Genomic DNA, 15,745 nt, shown 5'->3' with positions numbered 1-15,745 from the left:
TAAAGCCTCCTAAAACTGTCTCTTGATTTCTGGACTCCTAAGTGTAGCCCTCAGGTCTTGTTAAGACAAAGGTCTGAGGGACTAAGCCCCAGCCCTGCGGATCCTCCCCCTACGACAAAGGCCTGGCTCAGAGCAGGGTGGGGGCTCAGGAGGAACATGGCTCCCCGGGGGACCCTCCGAGGCAGGAAAAAGACCAACTGCTGGCAGCCACTTTGGTGGGCAACAAAAGCCGAGCTTTAAGATCCATGAACGCATCCCTGGGAGCCAGCCCCGCAGCTCTGGGCGCAGGGAGTGACGCCCTCTCAGGTGCCACCAAAGCACCACAGCGCAGCCCTCGCTAGTGCGCATCACAGCGCTGTTCAGAGCAACAGACACAGAGACAAACTAAACGTCTGAACCCAGGGGGCAGCAAGTCGAGGAAAACACACTGTTTAGACGGGACCATATTTAGGGTCTATTTGATGATCATGGAAGACGCAGGATAGATGGTGAGATGAGGGACACAGGCCCCAAACATCACATACGGTGTGATCTTTTTCAAACAAAGATGTAAACACACAACACACTACACTGAAAAAGTTTACGTGGACATGATAGATACAAATGGCATAAGGGCAGAGGGTGATTTTTAGTTGCCTGTGTTGATCTACACTTTCTGTAGTGACGGCACTATTCATGTCATGTTTACACACTAAAGCAAGTGAGCAGGCGGCCGTGTTTGGGGGCTGGCTTGGCTCAGATTCCACCTGTGGCAGGGGGTATTGGGGAAGCCTAACCATATCTCCCCTCCGGCACCAGCATCCCCAGGCCCTGCTCTGAGCAGGCCATTCCTGGGACTGCCAAGTCTGAGGGGTTGCGGCTATGAGCAGAACAGATTCCAGCTTTGGTCAGACCAAGGCAGTAGAGACCAAAATGCTCACAGATTTGCCAAGGAAGACTAGCAGAGATAACCACAGGCAGGACAGCAGAGAAACCCAGATGAGGGTTCTCGTTGCCAGAACCAATTCGAAAGAAACCCCAATGTCAAGTGTATCTCAAAGAGGCAGAACAAGGGGCAAATGAATGCTGCTACTACATTCTATTTTTTAAACAATAAACATAAGACATGCTCTGGTTTTTGAAGCACTAGCTAGTTCTCTTGGGCATAAACGAACATCAGCTCTCCCCTCTGCTAGCACCGCCCAGAAGCGGCCCTGGCAGTGAGTGTGGCAGGCAGGTGACACCCTGCTGTGCTGATGAGCACTCACGCAGTTTTAAGTGTGCATCTTGTACCATTTCCCACACAAACCCCTTCTGTGTAAAAACAATCAGCCTCTCGGATGCCAGCAACAGAAAGCACTGGCACAGTCTACAAAGTCGAGGAAGCCTTTGGCTCTTTAGTGGAATGTGAAGGGACTCATGATAAAAGCCACAAGACTGCTCCACTGTGGGACAGGTGACAACAGCAAAACAGTGGCAAATGGCCTTTGTTGGCGCTGGCTACAAGACCCAGGCTCTGGGGGGGCCGAGAGGCTTCTCCATTCTTGACAGACAAAACCAGGCTCTGCATTTGCTCTGAAAGTCACCCCCCCTCACTGCCGCTCACAGCAGCAGGACACGGTCAGGGCTGGGCTCGGACAGGGCTGGGCTCGGAGGGTGAAACAAACACTCAGGCAAGACAGCCAGAGGCCCAGCTTCTCAGCTCAGGTGCTTTTCCTGAGGACAAGGTCCCCAGGAAGCGCCTGGCACGCCCCACCCAGGCCCAAGACTTGCACTTGGGCTCCACAACTATCTCCTCTCGTCCAGGAAATGACAACTAAGAACTTCCAGAATTAACAAAGCGAAACAAACAAAATAACCAGTTGTGCTAGATGCTTTGAAGAGAATACAGTCATCGTAACACAGTTGGCTTTCCAAAAAAACTTAGAGTCTAGCAAATATAGAATTTGTAAAATGTTTTTTTTTTTTTTCTTTTTAAGTTCTCACATAGCTGAACAGAAATTACTACCCGTGACCTGCTCCTCCCTCCCTGCCCTGCAGTGGGAACACTAACAGCTGAGCCTGCCAGGTACAACCTCTCAGTTCCTTTCTCAGTATTCCCCAAATAGCACTTTATTATAACTCAGGATAGCTGCCCCTCCTTCATTTTTTCTTTTACTACAAAAAAGTAGTATGTGTTTATTGCAGAAAAATTAGGAAATACTCAAAAATTAAAAAAAAAAAAAAAGACAAAACATCCTTTTTGTAGATAAAGTCGTGCCTATGGTTCCTTCTCTAAAAGACAGAAAGGGACCCATGGAACACACTTTTGCACCTGTGCTTTTTCCACCTGCCAAGCTCTGTGCGTCAGGCCTTGTCCTTCAGTGTGGTCTGTGGGGCTGTGGGCCCACCTGTGGTTTCCCCAGAGCTGACCTCACCCTGGCAGCAGGCGCGGCAGTGACTGCTCCAAAGCAGCGGATGGCACTCTGGAGGCCCTGCCGCCACCTGACCACCCACGCCTGGCTGCCCAGATGGACCTGCTGGGTGAGGCCCCCCTGGCATGGGTAGGCCACACCCAGGCCCTTCTGCTCCCACAGGCGAGTCACCAGCATCTCTGCAGGAGTGCCCAGGACAGGATGCCGCCCCATCCAGCCTGGGGGTCCTTCTCCATCCAACCCTCAGCAGAGGGGAGACAGCAACAAGCTGACACCACACTACAGTGTAGAAAAACAGGTAAAGATGCCTTTGCAAGGGGACAAAACTCTACAAACAGTGGGGCACATGCCTACTTAGGGCAGACCCGCCTGGAGCCAGACACTACAAAGCACACAGCTGACCTCTTCCCCAAGGTGTCCCGACCCCAGACCTAAGCATGCTTCCTGGGCCTGCACAGGCTGTGCTGCCCTAGGCTGAGCTCACTGCCTAGGGTATGGTCTGGCCCTCGAAGGTCTCATCTAGGTCTTCTAGAAGTCTCTGTGCATCACAGACAGGACTGACCGACCTTCCGTTCACACGGTCACGCTGAGGCAGCAGCGGCAGTAACTACAGCAGGTCTGTTCACACAGATCTCAACTACTTCCCATCCTTCTGTTCTCAGAGTCAACACAAGCAGATCCGGTCAGTGTGAGAGTGTGTGGGGAGCACAGGGGACACAGAATAAAGAGAGTGGCTGAGCATGCCCTCCACACCTGTGCACACGTGGCCCTGAGCATGCCCTCCACACCTGTGTACACGGCCCTGAGCATGCTGTGAGCATGCCTGCCCTGCACGGGACCCCCTGCGTGGGTGCTCCCCCACAGGCGGCCCTGGAGACAGCCCAGTGTCCTGCTCTTTCCTGTCGCTCTGCCCTTTCCTGAGGGTCTGCTGCAGCCTCTCAAACAAAGCCCTCCTCGGTGCCCCAGTCTGCACACAGGAGTGTCGGGGCATAATCCAGCCCAAGAGCCAGACCCCACCCCCAGCAGCCTTGCATCTCAGCATATAGAGTCCAGGGCAGACACACGGGGAAGCCACCACTGGTTTCTATCGGAAGAGGTGAACGAGCCACATCCCACAGCTCAGGGGGACTGGAGGGGCCGAGCTGGGCTCAGAGCACATCCTGCACCTCGAGGTGGTCGCCACCCACAGCTGTGAGAATAGCAGCAGCCTGTGCCAAGACGCCAGACACAGGTATGTCAGGAGCCGGGTGCCCCCTGTGCCCAAAGCCCCTCTACGTCACGGTCCCGGGGAAGGGAGGCTCCCAAGGTCAGAGAGGGCCAGAGGAAGACACGTGCTCCCCAGATAAGGACGGGCTGTTAGGGAAAATCCAATGTCAACATTTCATAGTATCTTTAGGAGAGCACAGGGCGTTTGGGACAGGGCAGCAACTCCTACTCAGAAACAATCAGTTCCTTTCACTTGAATGCTTAGGAAAAAAAGAAAAAAATAAATAAATATCAAAATAAAAGAAACAATCAGAACAACAAAGAGCTGCTGGTCTTACCTGGGCACCCCTGGAGTAGGACCTGAAGATGGTACAGAACCTGCCCTGGCCCGACGTGTCCCTGAAACACATGGGGGGGTGGGGTGTCAGGACAGCCACGGCCCACGGCCCCTCCAGTGTTCACACTGTGAGCCCTGTGGGAGGCTCGCCCTAGACGTCCTGGGGAGGACAGGGGGAGGCCAGTGGAGGGAGGCCAGGGGGAGGGATGCCTGGTGGAAGGAGGCCAAGGGGAGGGAGGCCAGGTGGAGGGAGGGCAAGGGAAGGAAGGGCAGGTGGAGGAAGGGCAGGGGGAGGGAGGCCAGGGGGAGGGAGGGCAGGTAGAGGGAGGACAGGTGGAGAGACGGCAGGGGGAGGGAGGGCAGTTGGAATGTGACCAGAGCAGGCACAGGAGGGCCACGCTAAAGGTGTCCACACAGATGCTGACACCAAGCTGGCAGGCAGCAGAAGTGACTGACCTCCATCCACCTGGCTGAGAGAGTCCCCAACATGGGCCTGAGGGCCCCAGGAGACTGTCCTGCCAGGCTGGACAACCCCAAACCTGTGGGAATTTACATCTTGACTTAGAAATACTGGGAGAAACTCTGTAATGGGAAGCAGGTAAAGGGCAAGGGGAAAGGGACCACAGTGGAAACAAGCCTTTATGGGCAAAAAGGGAAGTGGGCTCTACCAGAGCAAGACACCTGGGCTTTAGGTTTTTGGATCATGGAGCAGAACCTACTCCACGTTTACACAGACAGCATCCTTAAGTGGCTACTCCACGTGAAACATGAACAGGACCCTTCCTGCCTGCTCTGGCTTTCCACATCCCACCGGGCAAGCTGAGTGCTGCCGCCCGACTCACCAGAGCTCCAGCTTGACACGCCGGCCGTCCAGCAGGATGGTGGTCGTCTTGTAGTCGATCCCTGCAAGGAAGTGGAGGGGCTGAGGGGTGAAGGGCCCCTCTGGGATAGGCTCTCCCCCAGAGGCAGAGGGGAGGGGCAGAGGGCCTCGCTGCCCAGGGTGGAGGTGTCCTTGCAGCTCCAGCCCAGAGACCCAGCCTGCCCACTTCCACACGGCCAGAGCAGGGTCAGGGCATTGGGTCACACGGCCTGCCGAGAATACACATACTCTTGCCAGAACAGGGCTCCCTGTGGCCTGCACTGGGTGTAAGGCTCTGGGCTCTTCTCTCGGAGGCTCTGGCGGAGGGTGGGGTGTGGGTGTGGGTGGGTGGGCAGTGAGTCCAGCACACCCAGAAGACAGCCACTCATCTGCACTCTGACCTACTTCATATGAATTTTGAAGTTGAATTCTCAAAGGCTAATGCATTTCCGACTTCTTGGGTTTGCTATAGCCCCCAGGTACTGACAACTGGAGCGTGCTTGGAGAATTACTGAGGATACAGTAATTTTTAAATTGCTATTTCTCTGGAGAGCTCTCCATATCTTTAATTTTTATTTCTTTACATTTTATGGGAAAAGGTCAGTCCAAGAGAAATTTGTAGGACAGACATCGTTGCACACTTAACTTACATGTAACATCTTAAACTGGTTTATGGGACATCTGAAAACTTTCCAAAAGCTTGTACCGTTAAGGCTCAGTCCCTCCCCTTGCCTTAAAAACACCATTAGTTTCTTATGTTTTTATAACACTTGTTCCAAGAGGGCTTAGAAAAGGGCATTTTTAAAACATAGGTGATGCTTCCACACTGAGTATGTCTGTGTCTGTGTGTCTCTCTGTGTGTGGGATCCACTCCTGCACACTACCACCTGGTGCCTTTGCCCATGGCACCCTTCTTCAGGTGTCAATACTTCTGCCTGCACCACCCTTCTGCCTGGTCAACTCCTAACTGCACATCAAAACCTGGTCCTCGTGCATCAAAGGACACTATCAACACACTGAAAACACAGGGAGAGAATGGCAGAAAATATCTGCAAATCAGATATCTCATTAGGGACTGATGTCCAGAATCAATAAAGAAGTCCTGCAACTCAACAAAAAGAACAAACATCCTGATTAAAAAACGAGCAGCCTCTCTCAGGTCCTTGCTTCCAAGATAACAAAGAAAAGAGGGAACAACAATTGTGCCAAAAAGGCAGCCCATGCACAGCAGGACAGCCGGCTCCAAGTGTGTGCCCAAGGACAAGGCCATTACGAAGTTCATCATGACAAACGCAGGAGGGCCGCAGCTGCTGGGGACATGTCTGAGGCAAGCGTCTTCGATGCCTGTGTGCTTCCCGAGCAGTGTGTACCACTTCCTCACGCTGCGTGGTGGGTGGCTCCACGTTGGCACAGCGGTCAGATCCCCCCAATGAAGACCCACCCTGATTTAGACCAGAGGGTGCTACCCCATGACCTCAGCCAAAGCCCGTGTAAGAAGCTGCCCTAAGGATGGAAGAAAAGCTATCCTCTGGGAAAAAATAAAATGAAACTCATACTAAAAAAAATAAAATGAAGAGGGGCAAAGGACTTCAACAGATACTTCCGCAAAGATCCCCCAGTGGCCAAGAAGCTCAGGAAAACACTTAGCATCGTTAGCCATCAGGGAAACAAAAACCACGCTGAGGCGCCACCTCACACCCAGAGCACAGCGGGACTGGACCATGCAGATGGCAGCAGGCACTGGCCGTGGGGAACAACAGAGTGCTGCACACACCACGAGAGTGCAAGTGACAGTGCGTAGCACACTTAAAAGGTTAAATGTTGAATTTCATGCTGTATGTACTCGATAAAACAAAGTGAGAGAAAGTTGTCTTGCGCATGCTCTCAAGGGAAGCGGAACACTCTCCAGGAAGAAGCCACACAAAGGTCTACATCCCTCCTGCACCCCTTCTCCCCCACACTCATCTCCTGCTTCTCTGGGTGGAAGCTCCTGGAATTCTGCCAAACAGGAAGCACAATCAGAGAAGCCTTTGGCACAGTACTTGCCGCCTTTCTGTCCTGGTGGCTGTAGCTCTGGGGATAGAACCGAGAGCACGGTGATGGAAACAGGGGTTCCCACAAAGGTGTGGGTGTTCCTCCCTGAGACCAGCATCACCTCCACGAGATGATCTGCCAGGCAGGCACAGCGCAGACAGACGACAGTACAGACACTGACCACTGACCGCTGTGGGACCCCAAACCCAAGCCTGGCCCCTCATCAAAAGGAGGTGCACTGCCACTGAGGCCCCCCAGGTGGCGCTGTGCCCCAGGCGGGCGCCGAGGAGTGCCCAGCAAAGCCCAAAGAGCCAGATCCATCAGCAACAGGCCCCAGCACAAAGGAAGCTGTGCCGACGCCCACCCTGTCGCCACCTGCAGAAGCGCCATCTGCAGCTGGGCTTGGGTGGGCTCTCCCACTGACCAGCTGACCAGAGTGCTGGACACACGGAAAGCCTGCCTCTGGGACCCGACTTGCTGCCCTCAGGAAGGGGGAGCACAGCCCTGCCAGGTGCCCTGGGCTCTGCCCTGCATAATGAGATCTGCCCAGGATTCTCAATGAACACTGGTGAAGAAAGAATTAAGATCCCTATTCAACAACATCCCCATCGGAGCAGTTTAGACCTGCAGACAGTGGCTGTGACGGCTACACAGTCTGCTGAGTGTCTTGCCCCCAGGAGCCCACGGCTGCCATCCAGGCAGAGCGCTCCTGGCCCCCGGACGCAGCTCCGGAAAAGGTCTGGACTCTCAGAGAAGGGACAGGCATCTCACGCCACAGGCAGGGCACTGACATGGGCACCTCCAACGATGGCACCGAGGTGGTGGGCAGTGGTCACTATACTGGACAGCAGGGGCCAGCTGAGAAGGTGCAGGGGCCCGGCCTTACAGCAAAGGCTGAGAGGCTTAGACAAAGCCCAGAGTTCCTAGGCTGGCATTTTTACTTGGAAAATGTGATCTCAAATTGGATACCATGGTCATTTAATATAAAAATATCAAACATATTCTTCACGCTTACTCTGTCCTCTCACACCCCACCACCTTCCAAATTTATAGAAAGAGGTGTGGTATGCTTTGCAGATTAATGGAAAACATAGGCATACCAATTCCAAAGAGGGGCCTGCCTTGGAAAGGCGGAATCTCTCTGCAGTAAGGGCAGGATTTAAGGAAACTTTTCTGGGTCAGCTCAGACAACTCGATCACCCCTCCCCTCACCCCATCAGTCCTTAAATAAACATATAAATTTAGAGATGGGGTCTTGCTCTGTCGCCCAGGCTGGAGCGCAGTGGCACAATCACAGCTCACTACAGCCTCGGACTCCTGGGCTCAAGTGATCCTCCTGCCTCAGCCTCCCGTGTGGCTAGGACTACAGGTGCCACCACACCCAGCCTGAGCTGCTTTTTAAAAACAACTGATGAGGGCTGGGCGTGGTGCCTCATGTCTGTAATCCTAGCACTCTGGGAGGTTGAGGCGGGAGGATCATTTTGATCATTTGAGCTCAGGAGTTCGAGACCAGCCTGAGTAAGAGCGAGACCCCATCTCTACTAAAAAATACAAAGAAATTAGCTGGACAACTAAAAATATATATAGAAAACATCAGCCGGGCCTTTTGCCTTGTTGCCCTCCTGAGAGCAAGATGGGTCACCAGCAGCCCTATTGGAGCCACTCGCAAAAATTCGGCCAGGGTTCTCGCTCTTGTCTCATCTGCTCAAACTGGCACGGTCTGATTTGGAAATACGGCCTCAATATGTGCCGCCAAGTGTTTCCGTCAGTACGTGAAGGACATCGGTTTCATTAAGTTGGACTAAGTGATCTTCTTTTTATTTTATTTTATTTTTTTTTGAGACAGAGTCTCGCTTGTTGCCCAGGCTAGAGTGAGTGCCGTGGCGTCAGCCTAGCTCACAGCAACCTCAAACTCCTGGTCTCAAGCGATCCTGCTGCCTCAGCCTCCCGAGTAGCTGAGACTACAGGCATGCGCCGCAATGCCCAGGTAATTTTTTCTATATATATTAGTTGGCCAGTTAATTTGTTTCTATTCTTTTAGTAGAGACGGTATCTCGCTCTTGCTCAGGCTGGTCTCAAACTCCTGACCTTGAGCAATCCTCCCGCCTCAGCCTCCCAGAGTGCTAGGATTACAGGCGTGAGCCACCGCGCCCAGCCTAAGTGATCTTCTTTGAATGGATTTTCCACGGCACCCATAAAGTGAAAGAGACCATGCTAGTAGCTCTTTGTATATAAAATAAAATTGAAAAGAAACTTCAATAAAAAAAAAAAAGAAAAGAAAACATCAGCCGGACATGGTGGTGCATGCCTGTAGTCCCAGCTACTCGGCAAGATCGCTTGAGCCCAGGAGTTTGAGGTTGCTGTGAACTATGCTGACACCATGGCACTCTAGACCGGGCAACAGAGTGAGACTCTGTCTATCTATCTATAAATAAATAAATAAATAACAACTGATGAGGAGTTTTCTTCGGAGTATTTGACATCTCATATAGCATGGCATGCCAGTTCAGCTGTATGAAGCCCACTGTGACAGCCAGGCCAGTCCCTGCCCTGTGTATGTCTCGAGGGCAGCCCACACCCACAAGTGTGAGCTGAATGTACAATGTGGCAGAAGCAGCAGACACGTCAGGACAGGCTGCACGGGATGACCAGATCTCAGGGCAGGGCCCAGGAGGCCACAGGGCCCAGGGGGAGGCGGCTCTGCCAGAGAGTCCTCTTCCTGGCAGAGCCCAGGAGGGCAGAAGCCAGCTCTCCTCTCAGTACAGTATCTTCTCCCAGACCTTGCAAAATCCAGTCAGCCACTCCCAGTCCTGCCTGCCTCCAGCTCCACCAAGCAATGGCCCTTCTCCCCAGGCATGACTGAGCTGCTTTTCTCGTGGAAATCTCTGAAGGCTAAAACTCCACCAATGATGCTTGTTTGTTTTGAGATAGGGTCTTACTCTGTCTCCCAGGATGAAGGGCAGTGGTGTCATCACAGCTCACTGCAGCCTCAAACTCTTAGACTCAAGTGATCCTCCTGCCTCAGCCTCCCATTCTCAACGTGCTGGGATTATAGGTGAGAGCACCCAGCCCATCAAGGATGCTTTTAAGTGTCTCAGCCCTTGGTGTAGAGAGAACCTTCGGTGTCTCCCGTCCATCATCCCATCCTGAGCCTTGAGTGGGCTCCGGCGCTAAGAAGCCACGGGGAGGACAGTCCAGTAGGAGAGGAAGATACTCTGAGGGTTAATGACAGTCCACATTAAAGGGTCCCCATGCCAGGACCACCAGGGAGGAAGCCTTGGGCTTGGAAGGTTTCAAAGAGGAGCAAGTATCCAAGCTGGGCCTAAGGGTAAGCAGGCATTTGACAGGCAGGAGGAGGGCGGGAGGCACAGGGAGGGAGAAGCAGGGCAGCAGCCCGGAACAGGGTTTGGAGGCCGCAGGCACTGCAGCTGTGGGCACAGGCTGCAGAGCTGATGGAGCCAGGGCAGGCTGGACTCGGAACACCACCCCAAAGGGGGATCGCTGGGGGTCGGCAGGCAGACTGTCCACTGTATCACTCTCAGTGCCGCCTTATTTTTTCCTTCTGCCTAAAAATCTTTTTTAGGGCGGGTGCGGTAGCCCACACGGGTAATCCTAGCACTCTGGGAAGCCAAGGCACTGGATCACTTGAGCTCAGGAGTTCGAGACCAGCCTGAGCAAGAGCAAGACCCTATCTCTAATAAAAGTAGAAAAATTAGCCGGGCACGGTGGTGGCGCCTGTAGTCCCAGCTACCTGGGAGGCTGAGGCAGGAGGCTCTCCTCAGTCCAGGAGTTGGAGACTGCTATGAGCTATGATGATGCCACTGCATTCTAGTCCAGGGCAAGAATCTGTCTCAAAAAGAAAAAAAAGGGGTTCAAAAAGAAAATAAAATTTAAAAATTAAAAAAAAGGATAAAAATCTTTTCTAAAAAAATGGGCTAAGACAACACACTATTCAGTGAAGAAAGCAAGGCCCCGGCATGGGCCAGCTCCCTGCAGGGCACCACCACGTCTGTGCCCTGGCCTTGCTCTCCCAAGGGCTCCAACCGATGACTACATGTGGGCACCCCCTCTTCCTCCCCTCCTTCCCCACCTGCGGGGGGTACTGAAGCCCTCGACCCCAGCTCGGACTGCTCTTCTGGTCCCAGTGAGGTGCTGCCTCACAGCTGACCCGAATCAGCACAGCCATCCTGCCAGTCACATACCAGCATGGTCCTCATCAGAGAGAGGCCCCAGCTCTTGGGCCCTCAGTTCTGTCTACTGCAGAGTGCAGCCTCCTGGTCCAGACCACAGGAGACCGGACCCTGGAGAGCCACTTCCAAGCCAGCTGCTACGAGACGACAGACCCTGCCCCGGTGCTGGACGACTCCCAGGGAAGCCAGCGCTGTCACACCCTGCTCCTCTGTGGGACCTGCCTTGCTCTCTGGAGGGCATTTTCTCTGGCACGCCACCCTGTGCTGGGTGCTCGGTGGCCTTTCAGTCTGAAGACGCACGCCCTTTCACCCCCAGCTCACCGCTCCACACTCACGGCTCCCATCCCTCATCCTGACAAGTGCCAGCCAGAGGGACCTCTGGAACCCCAGGTTTCTGATCTGTCCCCCATCCCCATCTTTTTGTCCTGTTTTCTGGGAGATATTATCTTTATTTTCTAGCCCTTCTATGAATGTTTTTTTATTCTTTTTTATTTTTTTAAATCAAGGTGTCAGCAGGCATGGTCTTCCTTTCTAGAAGCTCTAGGGGATAATCTGTTTTCTTGTTTTTTGCAGCTTCTAGAGGCTGCTCATGTTCTTTGGCTCATGCCTCCCTTTCTCTACCTTCAAAGCCAACAATGTTGCACCTCTCTAACCACTTGCCCGTGGTTACATCACCCCCTTTCCATAGCTGGGAGAGGTTTTCCACTTTTAAAGAGCCACGTAATTAGATCAAATTCCCCTCTGCCCCCAGGTTATCCAGAATAATCTTCCTATCCCAAGGTTCTTCTTTTTTGAAACACAGTCTCACTTTGTTGCCCAGGCTAGAGTGAGTGCCGTGGCGTCAGCCTAGCTCACAGCAACCTCAGACTCCTGGGCTCAAGCCATCCTTCTGCCTCAGCCTCCCGAGTAGCTGGGACTACAGGCATGCGCCACCATGCCCGGCTAATTTTTTCTATATATATTAGTTGGCCAATTAATTTCTTTCTATTTATAGTAGAGACGAGGTCTCGCTCTTTGCTCAGGCTGGTTTCGAACTCTTGACCTCGAGCAATCCGCCTGCCTCAGCCTCCCAAAAGTGCTAGGATTACAGGTGTGAGCCACAGCACCCAGCCTGAATTTTTTAATAATTTCTAAAAGCTCTAAAGCTCTTTCTGGTTCTCTCAATTTTCTTTTCTGTTTATCTTTTTGGGACAGGGCCATGCTCTGTCGCCCAGGCTAGAGTGCAGTGGCATCATGGAAGCTCACTGCAGCCTCCATCTCTGGGCCTCAAGCGATCCTCCCACCTCAGCCTCCCAAAGTTCAGGGACTCTGTACAGGCATGTGCCACCACTGCACCAGCCTCAATGTGCCTTGCTGGCAGCAGGCAGCTCTTTGCTCTTGAATGTAGTATCTCCGACAGCCAACAGGGTTTATACAGCTTGCCGGTACTCCCTTGAGGCCCTTCTCTGTTTAGGCCTTTCCTCATATCTTAGTGATCTTGGCTGTCCATTCACCTCTCACAGAAAGACTCAAAGAAGCTGCTGGGAAGCTCTGTGTGACCCTACCCCAGGCTCCCGTCCGCCAGCGGCAGGCAAGGCACTGGGCCCCCATTCGGGATGCACTTGCTCCACCCTCTGCCGTGCCCAGCAGTGTCTGGCGTCCGTGGCTCGATTCTCCCGGAGAATAAGCCTCCTGTGTCCCTGCTGGGCAGGGACAGGCCAGCCTTTCAGGCACCTGCCCAACTTCAGCCTGACCCCTCCTGCCACATTCAGAGGGGCTCCCTGCGTCCCCACTTGACTGTGCAGCACCCTTGGCCCCCAAACTGCCCACTTCACTCCCCTGTGGATTCATATGTTTTTAAAAATGTCTGTTTGGGCCAAGCGCAGTGGCTCACACCTGTAATCCTAGCACTCTGGGAGGCCAAGGTGGGTGGATTGCTTGAGGTCAGGAGTTCGAAACCAGCCTGAGCAAGAGCGAGACCCCATCTCTACTATAAAAATAGAAAGAAATTAATTGGCCAACTAATATATATAGAAAAAATTAGCCGGGCATGGTCGCGCATGCCTGTAGTCCCAGCTACTCGGGAGGCTCAGGCAGAAGGATGGCTTGAGCCAGGAGACTGAGGTTGCTGTGAGCTAGGCTGACGCCATGGCACTCACTCTAGCCTGGGTAACAGAGTGAGACTCTGTCTCAAAAAATAAAAATTAAAAAAAGTGTCTGTTTATTTGTTTGAGACAGGGTCTCCCTGTCACCCAGCTAGGGTGCAGTGGTGTCATCATAGCTCACCGCAACCTCAAACTCCTGGGCACAAGTGATGCTCCTGCCTCAGCCTCCCCAGTAGCTGGCACTACAGGCACATGCTACCATGCCCAACTGATTTTTGTATTTTTTGTAAAGATGGAGTCTCACTATTTTGCTCAGGCTGGTCTTGAACTCCTGGGCTCAAGCAATTCTCCTGTCTCAGCCTCCCAAGTGCTGGGATCATAGGCATGAGCCACCATGCTGGGCCTAAATATGTCTTTACTAGTATTTAAGAAGAATTTAAAAATTCTTCTTAAAGAAGCAATTCACTTAACCCGAATATTTTAAAAACTTCTACTACACACTAGAGTTGTTTTGGGAGCTGAAGGGGCTCAGATTGCTGCTACCCAGCTGCTGCCCAGACCATGAGCTGTAGCAGTGGTCCCCATGGAACCTGTGGGGACATTTTTTGGCTGTGACATGATTGGGAAGCATAGGCCAGGGATCTCAGGTGACCCATGACATGCATGACTTCTGCACCACAGCAACTTCGCTGAGCTCAAATGCCCAAGGAAATATTCGCACAGACGAAACACCTGTGTTCATGGTTTGGGCTGAGACCCGACTCTGCTGTGCACCATCTGCTCTGTCTTAGCACCGCGTTTCCCAGCAACACCAACACCATAGAAGTCCCAGGGGACTGTATTGTAATTTGCTCAAAATTTTACTGAGAGCAGTTCACCGTTCTAGTAACGCCAACACCAGATACACCTTACCTGTTGCCTTCTCAGTGTCTGTACTCAGGCCCTGACTTACTCAAATACAAACGATTTTATTATAAATTGTACGCCTTTTCTTTCTCCTTATATCACAGATAGGTATGTACACATGTATGTTTCGTGAGGGTAGGTAGGACATACATTATCTATGAGCTGTTCTTTTCAGGACAGTAAAGAGGGTGCTGCAAACCACCTGCAGAAGGGCCCCAGGTCTGACAGGGCGGAGTGCCACACACACAACAGGCTACGCCCAGTCCTGGCTTCCCAGGCTCCATCCCTACACTGTGAGCAGGGACCACAGCAGAGGCAGGGGAGGAGCTGAGCACACAGCAGGCGCAGGCATGGCAGCCGCTGCAGGCGTGTGGAAGAAGGCCAGAGGAGCAGGAGCACAGTCTCACCTGGCTGCTGACTCAGGCACATGCAAAGGGGTATTTCATAGCATGGATCCCAAGAAGGTCGGGCAGGAGGAATGGGCCAAAAAGTCCCCAAAGTGTTCACTTTCCCAAATGTGCCTTTGTTTTTGACAGTCACCAATGTCCTGGCGATTTGAGGAGCTGCCCACAGCACTCAAGCTCCTGCCTATGGAGAAGCACTTTCCCAAGAGCTGCAAGCACAGAGCCGCTGGGGAAGCAATGGAGGAAGGCTGGGCCCCGAGCCTGCGGTGTCCACCCTCTGCCTTGGGAGCAGAGCGTCGGGCACCAGAGTGCAGTTTCCACGGCTCACGCGGCCAGACTGTGAGGGACAGTCTGCTGTGCGCAGCACTCTCCGGCAGAGCACGGCACAGGGCTGCTTGCTGCTGGAACGGCCAGCAGTGTTCCCACCAGAAACCTCTGGACAGGTCCGGAGCAGGGTATAAGCCTCTTTTCACCAGTTTGCCTCTTCTACAGGGCCACACTACTGCAAGCAGGTATCTGAGAATCAGGACAATACACCCCAAAGAAAATCCATCTTTACTGTGCTCATAGGGAATTACAAAGTAACCAGGACAGGAATAGCCAACATATACCAAAAAGTGAACAAATAATTCTTAGATGTCTGTTTAGTTCTGATCTGATCACTCAGCTTTATTTTGGGTGTATAAATCAAGATTGCTGGATGTTTTATTTTATTATTATTATTTTTTGAGACAGCGTCTTCCTCTGTTGCCCGTGGTGCATTAGACTGCCATGGCATCAGCCTAGCTCACAGCAACCTCAAACTCCTGGGCTCAAGTGATCTTTCTGCCTCAGCCTCCCGAGTAGCTGGGACTACAAGCATGCCACCATGCTTGGCTAATTTTTTCTAGAGATGGGGTCTCTCTCTTGCCCAGGCTGGTCTTGAACTCCTGAGCTCAAGCGATCCTCCCACTCGGCCTCCCAGAGTGCTGGGACTAGAAGCGTGACTCATTGCACCCAAACTGCTAGATGTTTTAAAATTGGATTTTCTACTGTCAGAGGAAGCAGCAACGTGTCAGAGTGAAGACCCATCATGCACAATTGGGCTCATCTGCTCCAACCCAACATGCCACCCTGCCTCAGGGACATAGGGTGTTTCTCACATGCTTGGTCCAGACTCAGTGTGGATCCCCCTGCACTGAGCAGGGTGAGGACGGAGTCCCCTGCACGGGCAACACACACGCCGCTGCCTCGTTCTGCCAAGGCTCAAGTTTCTATGGCAGCAGCAGCAACATTAAATGTAAAATTATCTATCTACTTTCTAACATAATTAAAAGACACAAGACAACTTTT

At 52.6% G+C, this 15,745-nt stretch overlaps 1 protein-coding gene and 1 pseudogene across 2 annotated transcripts in view; one reads left to right on the top strand and one right to left on the bottom strand.

The window, feature by feature from the left end:
* The window catches only part of RAB40C (RAB40C, member RAS oncogene family), a 36,071-nt gene that overhangs the window by 5,001 nt on the left and 15,325 nt on the right, over positions 1-15,745 (bottom strand). For both annotated transcript variants that reach the window (XM_012737823.3, XM_012737824.3), the window contains exons 3-4: positions 4,779-4,839; positions 3,938-3,998 (exon numbers count right to left, since the gene is read on the bottom strand). In XM_012737823.3, coding sequence (XP_012593277.1) covers positions 3,938-3,998; positions 4,779-4,839 — 122 coding nt within the window. The remainder of the gene's footprint in view (positions 1-3,937; positions 3,999-4,778; positions 4,840-15,745) is intronic.
* On the top strand, positions 8,463-8,634 carry LOC109729571 (small ribosomal subunit protein uS14-like; annotated as a pseudogene).

The sequence above is a fragment of the Microcebus murinus genome, chromosome 19 (assembly GCF_040939455.1).
Source record: "Microcebus murinus isolate Inina chromosome 19, M.murinus_Inina_mat1.0, whole genome shotgun sequence".
NCBI classification, from domain to species: domain Eukaryota; kingdom Metazoa; phylum Chordata; class Mammalia; order Primates; family Cheirogaleidae; genus Microcebus; species Microcebus murinus.
This window is presented reverse-complemented; position numbering and strand designations above follow the sequence as displayed.